Source organism: Antrostomus carolinensis, unplaced genomic scaffold (genome assembly GCF_000700745.2).
Source record: "Antrostomus carolinensis isolate BGI_N321 unplaced genomic scaffold, ASM70074v2 scaffold2832, whole genome shotgun sequence".
NCBI classification, from domain to species: domain Eukaryota; kingdom Metazoa; phylum Chordata; class Aves; order Caprimulgiformes; family Caprimulgidae; genus Antrostomus; species Antrostomus carolinensis.
The window spans coordinates 34,952-51,130 of NW_010297411.1; the positions used below are offsets into that span (position 1 = coordinate 34,952).

General features: G+C 37.6%; 1 protein-coding gene across 1 annotated transcript in view; it reads right to left on the reverse strand.

Moving 5' to 3' along the window:
* The window catches only part of DPYD (dihydropyrimidine dehydrogenase), a gene marked incomplete at its 3' end in the record, with an annotated part of 286,251 nt that overhangs the window by 15,522 nt on the left and 254,550 nt on the right, over positions 1 to 16,179 (reverse strand). The window contains exon 18 of the mRNA XM_029083522.1: positions 3,569 to 3,711. Coding sequence (XP_028939355.1) covers positions 3,569 to 3,711 — 143 coding nt within the window. The remainder of the gene's footprint in view (positions 1 to 3,568; positions 3,712 to 16,179) is intronic.

Sequence of the window (16,179 nt, forward strand, 5' to 3'; positions counted from 1 at the left end):
AATGATCTAGTTTGTTTCCTATATCTGCTGCAAAATGCTCTTACATACGAACTTTTGCCAGTTATCACACTACGATGTTGCCCTCCATCTTCTAAAGGAGGGGAATAGAACACACTTTGAATAATGAAACTCTCCCCAAACCATTTTCTAACATACCTGCTTAATACCACTTGAGGTGCTTATTGCATATATCAAAATATGGCTTACCACCCAACTCCTGACTTGCGCTCCTTTGTATAATGGTTTAATAAACGGAAAATAAATCCCCACATTTAAAAAATAAAAGCAATTGGAAAAAATAATGGAGAACTGATTGTAGGTGAAATAGCTGCAGAGGAAAACCTGATCTTGCTTTTAATGGCGGTACATTTATTATTCATAAACCTCTTCTCCAAGAGATATGCCACACTGCAATTAAATCAACTCACACAAAGCCTTCATATTATCTTAGGCCATGAACGTCACCTTCTCACAGATGGCAGAGAAGACACAAGACTCTTGTGTAGGCAAAACAAAGGGAAGCCCAAATGACCAAGGAAGTGCTGCTCTCCCAGACTCTCTAGCTGAGCTCCATGGATGGATCAATACAACTTGCGCTGCTCTAGTGGTATTACCCTCTTTTTAATGCTGGTTGCACTGCCATTCCCCACCCTTTTAAATAGTGCTAATGAGGAAACACCCACAAGGTATTCTGTGTAACAGGGTGGTGATAGCAGTGGTAGTACCCACTCCTAAGTTTTGAGAACATTGTTCATTTAGTACAGCTGAGCACAGAGCTCATTCCAGCACCATCAAAGCCCAAGCTGCTTGCTCTCTGCCCCTGGATCAGTGATAAGGTGTCCTCATGGTTTTGCAAATGTCAAGTAAGATCACAAAATATGCAGTATTGTGTTAGTCCAAGTGTCTATTTAGCACCATCTCCAACACTGTCCAAAGCAGATACTTAAGATAAGGCTATGGGACACATATCTAATTCCCCCAGTACAGTCCTAGCTTCTACCTGCTTAACTCGGTGACTTGCTATGCAGTGAATCTTAATATACTGAATCATTCAGCAGATCACTTTATTTGATGCTATCTCCAAATTCTGTACCTGCTCTGTATTTTGGTACTAAGAAACCAGAAGTGAACTGTCAAAGCTGTTACAATAAGCAACAAAGGTTTTGACTGCTGAAGAAGGAACATCTTGGGCATTTGATATCAAGGATATGTGAGAGAGAGATTGGGATTCAGAGAAAAGTATGTTAGTTGGCTATTCATATGACCTTGTTAAGAAGGAAAAAAATGACAGTGATTCTCATAATCCTAATTAGGTTCCAAAGATGAACTATGAAGACGAGGCTGTCACGTTCTGTCTATCATAACCTATCTTGCCTGAGCAGCAAATAAAAGTTTCAATCTAGTCTTGGTCAAGTGCATTTCTTTTAAGACTGTTTCTAGAGATTACTTGTTTCCTTCTCCTTTCCATTTGCCTTTCCCAAGAGGAGGGAAAGACTTATGGCCTGTACTCACAATCTTAGGCTTATTTTTAAATAAATGTAATTGAACTAGTTCAGACCCCTACCTACACAGCAGCTTTAGAATCCGTTTATCTCAGATTAGTTTAAATGATTTCCTTACATTAGTGAAACAGAAATAAGCTGCTCAAATTGAGGATAGGTTTGTTCCAGAGGAGTTTAAAATCAGTTCTAGAGATGATTTAAGTTAAACTGGTGAAACCTTAGGAGAAGAAAAGAGTTTTTTCACCATCTCTGGGAAAAATCTGTTGAAAAGTGAAATTGTTCTGTAAAGGGCAAAAGACTAGTATAGATCCAAGACATTTCTAGAAACCATTTCCAGAGAACTTGATTATTACTAAAAAGAAAACAATAATTCATGTTTTCTAAATCCAGTATTCTTTCTCTTGAGCACTAACTGGGATGTCTGCATTAAATTATGTTTCAGAATTTTCCATTACCATTGGGGCAACCCAACATAAAGAAATAGTAAAAAACAACCAGCTACACCGTCTATATAATGGAAAAGTGCATAAATGACATTAAAAAAATCATTTTTAGTCATCTAGAAAGTGATACAGCAGACGTAGAACAGAAAATCATTCCACCCTGTATAGCTGAGATCACGTAGCATTGTTACAGACAAAGCCATCAAAACTGCAGCTCTATTAGCAATAACAAATGAAATGCATCTATAGCACTGAAAACATTCCCTTGCCAACCCCACTTTCTTGTAGACAAATGTTGCTCTGTAATTTGTACCGTTACTATTTATATGGAAGACGCTCTCAGATCATTGTGGAAGAAAGGTAGATCTTTTATCTGTCCATGGGAAAAGAAGAGTTTGAGGCATTCTAATATAAAGTTAAAAAAAAAAAAAAGGAAATGGTATTAATAAATCCAAAGAACATAGTGAGTCTATAAAAAAGCAGTACCCTTCTACTTCAGCTCCCAGAGATGCTAATTTTGATGTGCATTAAAAAACCCAAGCAAATCAAACCCTTGAGTCAGCCTTTTTTTTTTTTTTTTTTTTTTTTCTGAAACATAGCAAACAAATGACTAATCTCAGCAGTCATCATAGCTGTGCAGAAAGGATGGTCACACTGAATCTAATTTTAATGTCAAAGTGAATTGTGGGAATGAAACCACTCCAGTCATCCCATGGAGTGACACAAAGCCGATATCCACAGGATCCACAGCTGCTGTTGTCTATGATGGGAACTATAGATAAAGGGGATGAGTATCTACCAGAATGTAACAATATATAATGGAATAATAGAACATAACCACCACCTGCTCCTTATCAGCCATTCTAACATATATGCTGCAAAGGTGCCTTGAAATGCCTAGTGGAGCAAGTAAGAGGCTCATTTCCAGCTAATTTCCTGGTGCCAATAATAACAGGCCACCAAGGCTTCCTTCCATGATAAAGACTAACTAACCATGCCAGTCTGGCCAGGACCTCAAAATAACCCATCAGGCAATGTAAACAGCCTCAAATACTGCATGCAGTTTGAAACCTCACCCCAACTCAGTGGGCTGCAATGCCAGCACCACACACAGGACGTACAGCTCTGCACCTCCTATTCCAATAATCATGTTTAAGGGACAGAGATGCCTGGATGAACAAGAGTTACTTTAAACTGGCTCCCACTGGGACCAAAGTAGTGCTCTTTGAAATCCCTCTCTCCTTGAAAAGGCTCTTTGCAGAAGACAAAACCCAAGAACAAAGGAAGATCAGATGGCTCAAGCCTAATTCTGTGTCAACCTTGTTTGCAGGACAAGGGAGAGATGTTTAAAGTTTAAATTCTCTAGGTCAGAGAAAGAAAGTGATAACACACTCATGGCTAGCTTTTTCCTAGATTGGTATTGTGACACCCAAAGTCTTCTTTTAGCAACTCCTCCTCCTCCATCTGAAATGAATGTCTCTTAGCAAGAAGCATGAAGTTACAACCAGGAAAATTCTTTTCAATGGTATAAACCCCCCACTATCCTAATGTTTGAAACGAAGATACATTATGCTTTTAATTCCAGTTATTTAAATTTTTATGTTTTAAAGAAAGAGAAGGTACCTGCAAAACAGAAGCCCCACTGTGCAGAAACTGGAGCCCACTTTCAGCAGAATCGATGCCTCCAGTAGCTAAGATGGGAAATCCTGGGAGAGCACGGGCTATGGCAGACACTGCACGGAGGGCGATGGGCCTAATAGCATTTCCTACAGAAAACCAGAACATTTTGTTAGCAACATCAGAATATACCCTGATGTAATTCGCACATCCCTCAGGCTAGGAACATCAGGAACCAATATCTACTTCTGAGATGCAGAGTCATTATGGTCACCAAGTGGGTTTCAAGTGGTATCAATACTTATAAAATATTATTAATTTGGCTGAAATAAAGAAAATCACAGAAACATTTGAATAAACATTGAAAAGATGGCCTGAACATTTTAGTTGACGCTCAAAACAAAGACTAACAATGTCTGAGACAGAAAGCAATACTTCACCATACAGTACACTGTAGACAGAGAGATTTACATTTCTATGTAAAGAATCAGGTTGACTTTTTGAACATAGGTGTGGTCCAAGTAAGAGAGAACATCTCATTTACTTATTCCTGACTATAAATTGTTTTAAAGCACCATTTCACTGCACTTGACATATCATATATTATTTAATCTGTTTCCCCTTTGGAAATATGTCAATTCAGATAATCCTTTAAGTGAGCCCCCTTTAACTATTAACAAAATAGTCAGAAGCTCAAAAGAATAAAGTATATTCATTTATGGTTGTACCTCGAAGACTGGAGCTTGCATTTCAGATGGTATATAGAGGTTGAGTCAGACAACTGCCTGCTACATTCAGAGGAATTAAAGTTTCAATACACTGTGTCTGCAATGCATCTGCTTTGGCTACATCCTGTTGATGGTATGCAAGCATTTAAAATATGCATATAGATACTGCTCATTAAATGATGGATAGCATAGACAGCTGACACTTTCAGTTATTTATTTTTTAGGCTAGTTAAAATTTCTCTGGATAACTCCCATGTTCTTAAAATTTCTACTTAATTTAGAGAACCTTTAGGATAATTTTATGTTATCATTGGACAACAATACAGTAGTGTAAGGGAGGAATACATCACTCCCAGAGGAACTGGCTGGCTGTCAGCCTACACAAGGAAGATGCAAGGAAGCGCTAGCACTATTTTTTTTATTTTTTTATTTTTTTTTTTTTTTGTACTGTATTCGGTACCTTTGGGAAATACCATGACATTAAATGCTTCTGAACACCCTCCATGGGTATTTTTACAACTTTTAAAGCTTTGACCTTCTGCAAGAGCAAATAACCAAAAGGGAAGAAAGAAACAAACCCAATGCAACAAACAGAGCAAGAGGAAAAAAAAACACAACCAGGAAGCGTGGGCAAAGAGCCCATGAGGAAACAGGAGCCGCTGCATCACCACACCTCTGCTTAGATGACTGACCAACATCCTCATCTCCTTCAGACAAAACTTCTTCTTCAACCCAAACAAGCTGTGTTGCCATTTTTTCCCTACCCTTTCTGAGACAGAAGTACTGCAATTAATTGGCTGGATTTTTAATCTAAGAAAGTCTTTAGTAAAGGATAAGTTGCTTTTTTCAAGCAGCCCTGTTTCACTGAGCCCAGCACCTACTCCTCCAGTGTCCTCTTCAGTGCTTCCTCTCAGGCAGAGTTTTACTGGTCTCCACAGAGGACAGGACCTACTGTCGGCTCAGGATTCTGCTCTCTAGAAAGAGCCTCTCTGCCTTGCTTGTGCATCAGCTAAGACCTCCCCAGTCTAGCTGGAAGGATCAGTGAGGAGAATGATCCCACACAAGGTCAGGTCACAATACCTGTCATGTTTTGCTTTAAATAGGACAGCTCACTGTCACTTTGTCAAAGAGCTGTTTTTTCAAAGTAATTTTCCATTACAGAAAACTGAAATTTGATTTGCCTTAACCATTAAAAATACTCTGCCTTCAGCTCACATTGCCTTTTGCAACATACCACTGCCCCTCACTGTAACCCTGAAACACAACACTGAATTCACAGGAGACCCTGGCCCATCAGTATTAAACACATTCACACCCAAAAGCTCAGCTAAGCAGTCTCTACTAACACCTGCTCTGGATTCAGTACACAGTTATCTTCCTGGGCAATGACAACTCCTGCTGCCTCAGGATAGACACCTGCTCAGTACAGACTTAATACAACACCTCCTGCTTTTTCAATAGCTGATCAATGCACCTGAGCAAAAAACAGAAGACCTACTATCTGATCAGTCTTCGACCTGGACCTTTTGTGTCCACATCAAGACACACTGGATGTTCTTCCATGCCCATGTTAGGGATCAGGACTGCTCACAGGCTTTACACAGATACTTCTTGCTAGTTTAACGGAGACTACATAGAGATAAAATATTTTCAGCATATAAACCTTCACTTCCATAAATGGACAGCCTAAGATACACTATCAGTGTGTTTTGGTGAAAACTAGAGGCCGGTCCATAAAAATTAGAAATCATACCAAAATTGCCTTAAAGAATCCAAGATAATACCAGAACAGACCACAGAAAGGAGATGAAGCTCAACAGGAACTTTTCACAAGACACTAATCACTACTTGCCATCATTTGAGCTAGACCGACTGTAATGTGCTTGAAAGGAACAGAATGATTCTCTAAAACAGGATGACTGCTAGTGTCCAAAAAGCAAATATTACAATGGAATTGATGGTCCAGTCTTACAGAAAGACTTGAGAAAAAAAAATAAAAATGGAACCATGGCGTTTGGCTTTCATGGATTTATTTATAAAGCCTTTTGGAGGGCATACATGCCAAGATATACACTACATTGTGTACATACTACACCAAAACCATTGAAAATAATCTAACTGAAAAACACTTGTTCATTAAATTCTTCAAATATTCAGTGTTTGAAATGGAGGCTACAGGTAAGCATCAGACTTGCTATATTGCTTTCAGGCACTGATGCAGCTGCTCCAGAATCTCACTGTGATAAGGTAGTTATTTTTTAGAAAGGTGAAAGAATACAAACGCTGGAAACTCTGAAATCATGTGGCTAGAGGGAAATTTCTTCCCAATCTGCATGAGTTAAGAACTGGCATCTGCCTTGAGGCATGAAGGTTTATATTCTTTTAACCCAAATGTAACTCTGAGAGTTTGCATTAAATCGCTTTTTAAGCCTTACAGACCCTTGACCTTAGTGATAACTTGTCGCAGAGTTCCACAAGAAAATATTTCCAGAATATAATTGTTCCTTTCTTCAGTCTGATTAAATTAGCCACCTTCTCACTTAAATGACTGTCTCTGTACAATGGTCAGTTGAGGAAAAGGAACAAATGACAGTTTATTTAAGGTTTCAGCACAATATGTAATCAGAAAGGCCTTCATTCATCCCAAAGAAATCAAGCAAGTGATTTCATGAAAGCTAGCAGAGATGGCAATGAGACTTAGAACGTATTACGGAGCACAGGTGCTTTTTAGTACTGTCTGCACTTGATATTCATAATATGAGTTATTACTTACATTTGGTGATTAGTGAACTAATGATAAATTGGTATGATAGCAAAAGTGTTCTATTAATCTATATTCCACCCAAATGAATTTAAAAATATTTCAGGAGTGCTTCTGAGATAGTAAATAAATGACTTCAATGATAATGAGTTGACTGAGGTGTCACTATCTATCCCCACATTTTTTTCTCTAGTCTACAGAATATGGAAGCACATCAGAAGGTGCAGCCATTCTCCCGTGCATTTCTTGATCAACAGTTCAGAAGCTTGCTCTTCTGTAATAAAAGCTGCTGGCCTGGAATACAATGTGATTTACTTGTCATAGGGATCCTACTGCCTAATGAAATGGTGAAACAACCTTCCAGATTAAAGCAAAAAAAAAAAAAAAGTGAAAGAATACAAACAGTGATGCCAAGCTATTAAAAAAAAAAAAGGCAAATAATTTTAAAAAGCAAATGAGCATTGAATTTGATCTAGAGTCTCTATTTTCTTGCATTTTCATGAGTACCACAGGAAGGTAAAAAATTCCATTATGAGGATTTGTGGAGAAGGAGATTTTAAAAGGTTGAAATAAAAGAGATTTAATGCCAAATTTTAAAAGAGCTGCAAGTAGTAGTGGGAATTTGCAGAATGTTGTCTGATAAATCCAACGGTATTTAAGAAGCTGAGGTCCAAATCCAGTATGCATTTGAAAGACAGCTCACATGCTAAAAAATAAGTATCTACCACATACTTTGACATGTTGGAACCTGTCATTCCACTAGTTAAGCAGCCATAGCTGGGGAAACTGCTGATACAGTACTCTCTTGATAGTAGCATTACAGCTGCTACCAGAGGCTAGATGAGGCTATCATTTGCTGTAAAATAATAAGATTTAATAATAAAAGTGCATTTATCCAGACATCAAGCAGTGGAGTGAGATTTGAAAATGAAAGACAGACAGAAAAATACCTGATAGAGATGACATGCTAATCTACGTTGAAAACTACTCCTCCACCTCTCTCAGTAATTATGGAACAAATACTTGCTATTATAAAAAGATGTAAACAATGAAATAATTAAATGATGCAAAAAGTCCCTGACCTTTCTCTGCCTTAAAACACAGAGTTTTGGTTTTCTTTTTTCTTCTTCTTTTTTTAATTAAAAAATTCAAATAAAATCAGGTATTTTTTTGACCATCAGGGACTGCAGTCAAGGAAATTCAATAGGCAAAATACAACACGACAGAGAAGCAGAATACACATCAGTTAAATGCCTCTCCCTGATCAGTGCGGGTAGACAGAGCTGCCCGTGTCCTCTGAGCATAGCAGACTGATGACAAACTGATGAGAGGTATTACACCTCCTTATTTGTTTGATTGTTTATTTTTACTTAGGAAGCAAAAACACTTTACCAATACCAGAAGGCATGTTTTATTATGACTTCATAGGTCCTTGGAGTCCCCAGAGGACTCGATCTTGTCAAGCACCAAAAATGTTCACTAGATTGAGGCTTGAGAGTCAAACTTAGTGCCTTCTTCAAGAAGTCAAGCAACCCAGTAGCTTTGGAAGTTACTAGCAGAAACAGTTCAGATATTCTTGATGCTAGTGATCCACTAACAGGGGAAAAAAAACAGTCTCAGAAGTCTTGAATACTGGGCTACATTCTCACTTGCAATATATTGCATCATCGTAGTTTGAAGTCTTTAATACATATTTGCAACAGCTCTAAATGGGCCTTTAGGTAAAGATGATACAGGTGCATTAAAAAACAGCCAACAGTACTGAGGTGAATCAATTCAGACTGATAATACTGAGCCTGAATCTTGAAACAGTCTGAACGGTCTTTATCACACTCTCTATCAACAAAAGAAAATTATTTAAAAGGAAAGCAAACTCTCATACCTTTGATTAGTAGATGACTTGAAAGCAAATTTTTGTATCTATGGTTACTAGATGGAATAAAAATGATTTTGGGTCATAATTCTCCCCATTCTGTGCATTGTAAAGTAAAATTATTTTTTAATTTGCATTATATTATATTACACTGCAGTTCTTTAGAAATTTAATATCAGATTTAAACAGAGCCTAAAAATTACAAAGAAAAATTAGCTCATACATTATTTTTGATTAATAAATTGATAAAATATGTGCTGCTAAAAAACCCCTAAACCCAAAATTCTAGGAAACATCACCCTCCTTCCCTCCCTCTGTAAATACATTATTGAAAGACAGCTGACATTGTTATCTCCTTGACTGTTAAAATTAATAAAGCTAATGACAAAAGAAACCAGTGACACCAAGTATCAGATTGGGTGAAAAAGCATTACATAAGAGAACTGGACTGAGAAAGTTCGGGCATTGTAGATGATCAACCTGATGCTGCAGGAAGTAACTAGATAAGAAAGTCTGGGGATTCGGAGCAAAACACAGAAAATGTAATTCTTTGTTAAGACATTTTCTGCATAACGTGTATGCTGCCTAGCACTGGTGATCAAAGTACTTCATATATATATTATCTGCATTTGCAAATAGTCCAGGGAAATGTGCAGGTTACATACAATTCATTTGCATTGCATTCATTCTGATTCCATTTATTCTACATGTTCTTTCCCTCTCCCACCTGTAGGTGGCCACCATAAGCTACACTTATCAAATAACTCATTAGCAGGGTTTTCAATACTGTCATATCCAGATAATTAGCAATTTATTTAAATAACCAATTTCTGTGGAAATAATTGCCATGGAAGGCCCTGAACCTACTTTTTATAAACTATAATAAAAGTGTTAAGATAATCCCTGACATTTGCAAATGCCATTAGTTCACCTTTCCTTTTGATAGTGCTATGGCATTATGTTTAAACAATTACCCGATAACGCGGCAGTTTAATGAAACAGTGTAGCAGGCACATCCTTCAAAATGGCCAGAGAATGCATTTATATGCAGAAGAAAACCCAGTGAATAGATATGTTTAGAGAGAAAGACTACCCACAGCTGTTGGGAGGTTCCCAAATGGGACACAATATTCAGCGCAACAAAAAATATAGGAAGTGCTCAAAGAGCAAGTTCAGGATGGACCTTGCCACAGCTTTCATGGTGCACAGCCCAGCTCTTTCCACTGCTCCCTATCTATTTCACAGCCTGGTTAGTCCTTCAGTCCATTATTACTCACACATAAACAGCCATTTGCCAAAATCACTAATAATGTACAATTTACTCAGGCTCTAGCTGTTTCCAACCAAAAGTTTTAGTTATTCATTTACCAATGGAGCATTCGAAGGAATATTAATTTTATGACATGCCTCTAGAACAGTTAGCCTGTATCTTCAAAGCAATGGCTACCTATTGTTTCATTTCTTCAATAATTTGTGAAGGGTGATGCGCCAACACTATCAAATCAATGACAAAGGTTCTGCTGACTACAGTGAAGTCAGGACTTTACCCTAAGACTTTAGAATAAAGTTAATTATTCTGCAGATTTGAAACAATTTCTATCTCATTCTGCCATTGCTGGCTCTTGAAGCCATATTGATCGACTGACTGTATTCTACTCATTTTTGTTAGCATATCGTGATTATCTATGACATTTATGGCGTGATAAACTGTTTGTGTGTTCATATTTTCTCTAATAATTATTTCCTCCCTCCTTTTTATTTCAAAGTTTACTTCTTACTTGGTTCTATTTGGGATACCTACAGGTTTGAGTCCAACTTGTGACTGGAAAAAAAAAGTGAACATTTTGTTTCATGTTTCCTTTGAAAAAAAAATTTTACACAAATAGAAAAAAAATAGTGGAGCTTTCATAAACACAGAGAAAAACCAGTGCCCTTCTTAGGATTTATTTTTACAATTTTTTTAACTGATACCAATGATTATTTACACTTTTTCAGTTGAAAGTTCATAAAATCACCAGAGTTCTCATTCGATAAATGTTTAGCAGTCATCAAAGACTTCTCTCAATTCAAAAGGTTAGAATCAGAAAAAGAGAGAGGGAAATAGTAAATTTTTCTTATCTGCAAATATTATTTATCCAGGAAGACCTGGGGGAATTTTCACTCAAATCGAACTTCAGTAGGAAAAATCGAGAGGACAGATACAAATTGTTTTGCGATTGCTGCAAGAGCTGCTTAAACATTTTCTAACAAAGCCATTCTCACACTGAACCACAGATCCACTAAAAATCGATACTTCTGGTGATCTGCCTGAAACCTAGCAAAGCATTTTCTGTTGCAATTTATCAGATGTTCATTATTTCATTTCATTCATGCTTTCTACTTAGGTTTCACTTGAAGCTGGAAATTGTCTCACATTGTGCTTCACGTGTTCTTTGGTCGGCTCAGTATGTCCTTTCTTTTTCCTGACTGCTTTGCTATTGCTTCCCATCACGACTTAGAGTCGAGTCACCCGGTTTGGTGCCATGTAGCTGAGCACTGTGTGCTGCAGAAGGAGGTCCAGCACCTTTTGCACTGCACTCCTCCAGTGGGCCAGGAGAAAACTTGCCTTCTATCGAGAAAGTGGTAATGCTAATAAAATAAAACAAACAATGATACAATAGTAATGCTAAAATAATAAAAGTAGTGTTAATAACTGAAGTATGCTCCCAACATAACACGAGGGAAAAGACATGTGAATTAGACCAGCATAACAGCCAAGGGACAGCCTAAGAACTATTGCTTACAGTTACTAGAGAAGACCGTTGGAGCCATCACAGAAGGACAAATGAGTTCCTGCCAAATTCTGCCGAGCAATCCTTCCCCCCGAAAGATGGGAGTGCTTCACTTTAACACATGGTAGGTCTTGCTGCCCATTTATTTCTGTGCAGGGACAGATGTGTTTAACTCAAAGTCTAGCAGAAGTGTTTGTGGCTATTTACCCAGAAGCTTAGAGATTTGTTCAAAGGTAGACTTGCCACTGTCAACCTCAGAGGCAGCACTACCTTTGTTTGAGCTGGTTTTAACCTCCTTAACAACAACAACTACCATGGTCAGCATGACCCTGGTGCCAGAAAGTGAGACATACATGTGCGTCTATGCCTGTACTTCATTGCATACATAATTCTAAACATACAAAGGCAATTTACCTAAGGACACACTGGAAGAGTGGTGACTGGCTGCTGAGCAAGGTGCTGAGGCTCCTACAGTGTATTTAAAAATAAAAAATTACTGAAAAATGCAGTACAAAAAACTTTTCAGGTTATTTACAAAACCTGAAGCATACCTTCTGCTGTTTAATAACCACTTGTCTAAGGAGTCCATTACAGAAAGGGAAGCGGAGGTTATGACAGTACAGTAAACTAAAGAAACCAGATCTAGATATCTAGAAAGCTCAGATAAAGTATTTCCTTCACCCTTTACGTAACTAAGGACCATTCTTATCCTATTTTGATGTTAATCTATTTTATTTTGTCTATGTCTCTATTTTATACATCTCATCCAGTTACTACTATCTAGTAATATATAATTCTATGTATGGGTATATTTACATCTATTTATAGATACATAAAATATATTAAAAATATGATGGCACGAACACAACTTTTGTGAAACAAATGGCTCCATTTCAGCAGAAAACACTGTATTTGTCTATACAATATAGGCATCATATAGGCAAGTCTACACACACATCTAGCATATTATTATTACATATCCGTATAATCTGTGTGAGTATATATATACACGCACACTCAGTAGATATATTTCCATATTCACATATACATAAAACAGTGGATGACACGTCCCCTGATAAAACCTGTTATTTCAACACTTCAAGTGAAATGTGTTAAAATAAATGGCTCATCACATGCAATGTGTTAAAATAAATGTTTATTTCAACACTATGTGTATCATAGCCATTTATTTCAACACTTCCCGTTTCTCAAGACTCGCACGACCAAGAGTAGGAGAACTGATAGCTATACCTAAGGTAGTTGAAGCACACAGCCCTACTCATCTTCTTGCCATAGGATGAGTAGGAAGTTATTTGACACTTTTTTTTTCTCCCAGTAATAAATGGAAACTTCCTACCTTGACTGTTCATGGGGATCTGCATGTGTCTGTAAGCTGGTGGGCTGTATCACAATTTGGAAAGAAGAGGGGCCATACCAGAGTCTGTTGAGATATTTGGAAAGCAAGCTGCTGCTATAAGGTAGGGTTGGGAAAAGCAGCAACTTATGGAGGCTTTTGACGATTTCACTTTGTAATTTTGGAGTTTAACACAAAGGGATCTGGGCAGATACTCATGTGAAGAATATCAAAGACTAGAGCTTTCCATCCCGAAGGCTGAAAGGGATGTGATTTTTCCAGGATTACTTATAACCTGGTGATCAAATTATAAGTTAGGAGAAAACCGCTGGGTTCCCACTCTATCCTGCTGAAAATAGTTTCTTGGGAAGATTCTTCAGTTCCCAAGACTTCCCTTATTTATTTTAATGGAGAACCTGAAGGGTCTTTGGAGCAGAAGTTTTCCAACTTTAGGTGGTTTCTAAAGTACAAATATAGTAATTGGGAGCTTCATGTTGGTGTGTTTAGATTAGTGCCAGCATCTGAACTTGCTCCTACAAACTGAGCTCAGACATTATATTATATGCAGCATTAAACTAGCATTAGTTTCTTTGTCTTATTTTTGGAGGAAAGCACAAGAAGCTCCCATTCTCTGATAGTTCCCTTTGGAGCTGGAGGGCACAATGCCTTTGTAGATCGGTTTCTAAGGGACAGAGGCGGGATGAGGATGAAGAAATTAAAATAATGCACAAAATAGGCACAAAAACTCCACAAACTACAAGACCCCTCTGAGCAGTATTTACCACTACCTTGCCTGCAATATTTTCTTACAGCTTTCCTCCTTTGAAAAACTCTCAAAGCATGATTAGAGATTGCCCAAGCCCTAGCAAGACAGCATGGCCTTAAGAAGATAAACACTTGGCAGGGGGTTCTCTTTTATTTTTCTTGTACTTTTTCTTCCCTGAAATTGCAGATCTGCATGCTGGTCTGGACAGAGCATAAACCCACAAATTAAACTAATAAAATGTTAGTGAAGACTTTGCAACCAGCATACACTGTCGGAAGACTGTTTTGCACCCAGACAATGAAAAATTGAGACCACAGTTTCATCAACCCATAAATAAATTCACTGCCTCAAGCCAAGTCACTGCACAGTGCTAGTTGCCTATATTCAAACATCTCTCTTCCTGTAAAGTTATCTTCTTCCAGTGTCACCTTTGGCAGATATAACACTATAATCATTTTGTAGCAGAACAGTGTACAATGCAATGAAAGTTCTCCAGAAAAAAATATGTTTTCACCTTTTCACTGTCTTCTGATGTGATTAGTTCAAGAAAGAGGAGGTATCATCACTCCTTTGAAGGCACTGTAGGTTATAAGATTGGTCCTCTGAAGTTGGCAACATATAATAAAAGTGCTTTATTTCTAAACATCAATCAGCTTTAAGAATGGCAGTTGCTTGCAGAATGGTTATAATGGAAATATTCGGCTAATAACGACTGTAGACATTAAAACACTATGACAGACGTGCAGTGCTAGTTACACAAGCACTTTCTTATAATTAAGGTTTTGTAACTAGGTATATAAGTTTTTAAATATTTAGGTCCTTACTCTTTGGTATTTTTGCGATGAAATTTACATGACAATACTTAGTTTTCCATAAAAGAAAAGAACCCCACACACGCTTCAGCAGAGAGTTGATACTTTGGCTTTAGCTGAGACCTTGGTTGTGCATGGATGACAATTTTAAAGAAAGGCTTTTTCTTCTGTTCCTTCTTTTTAATAAGCTTCACAGTTACAGGAAGTTTCATGCCATTTCTTTAGCTGAGAGTGTATAGCAAGCTGAAGAGTTAATGCCTTACTGGAAAGCAAAATAATAGCACGTTCATGCTGTGCAACCTATTTGTGGCATAAAGGAAGCACAAACCTTATTTGCAGAGGCTTTACTAAATACACTATCTGGATATATTATTGAGGGTTCATAATTAAAACAGTCCTGCTGGTCAGTCCAGCTTGTGACCAGCCACACAACTCAATGCTGATTTCAAGATGAAATATACACTTGTATCATAACTCTGCTTTCTGCACTAATAAAAAATAACAGCATTAATAGGCCCTAAATACTTATTTGTTTGATGTATTCAGACCAACATAAGGGGATGCAAGGGAATTAAGTGCATTTCTCTGTCAGATCATTTAAAGTGTTATCCAATGAGGGCAACTCAGAGGGTGAGTAAGTGACTTAATTTATATACTTACTCATCCCTTACTTACTCATCCCTTCAGCTTCCACTGAAGAAAAATGGTAGAATCGCAACTCCTAAACTGCATTCGCTGGTCTTCAGTGATCAAAGTAAAGCCAACTAATAGAAAGCCAGAGGCCCACAAAGAGTTAGTTGATTTTAAAATACTTATCAGAATACTGCTGCTGCTAAACACATACCAGCAATATTTGACACTTATGCAGTGCTTTCTAGGAGAGGATATCCAAATGCTATACAAAGGTATAATATTTTTAACTCACGGAAGAGATAGGGTGCAAGAAGAGGCATGAAGAGCACAAGTCCAACTGAGAAGAAGAGGCAGCAGTCAGCCCTCCTGGTCACAAATCCCTTGTCCCAGGATGTCATATTGCCCTTTTCTCTAAAACTGTCGATAATTTAAAGGATACCTTTTTAGAAGTATGCTTAGCAAATCAACTCAAGCAGTTTCCTCTTAGAAACAACTGACACGTCCCAGGCACCTTATTCTGTGTATTTTCATGGATTAATTTTTGTGCCCATTCAAACCACAGCCTCAAGCATTGCTGTGCACAGAAGCATATAGGACTGTTGTTGACTGTTGCTGTCACCCATAAAGGAATGACATTCTTCTTCCTTCTTGTTTTTCTCTAATCTAAAATAAAATGTATGAGAAATAATTGATTCACTCTGGGAGCGGTACCTTTGGGCAAAACTGGGTTGCTTCCTTGTTCTCCTTGGTCACGCAAAATTATTAGGAATTCTGAAGGTTATTTTAAGCAATCAATGTATGTATGAAAATGAAGAGATCCCATTTGCATGAGATATTGCTGATATAATACCGTGTATGGAAAGCTCAAAGAGGAAGACTCACAAAAGCATAAATGTTCCATGTGAAACTCTAACACATC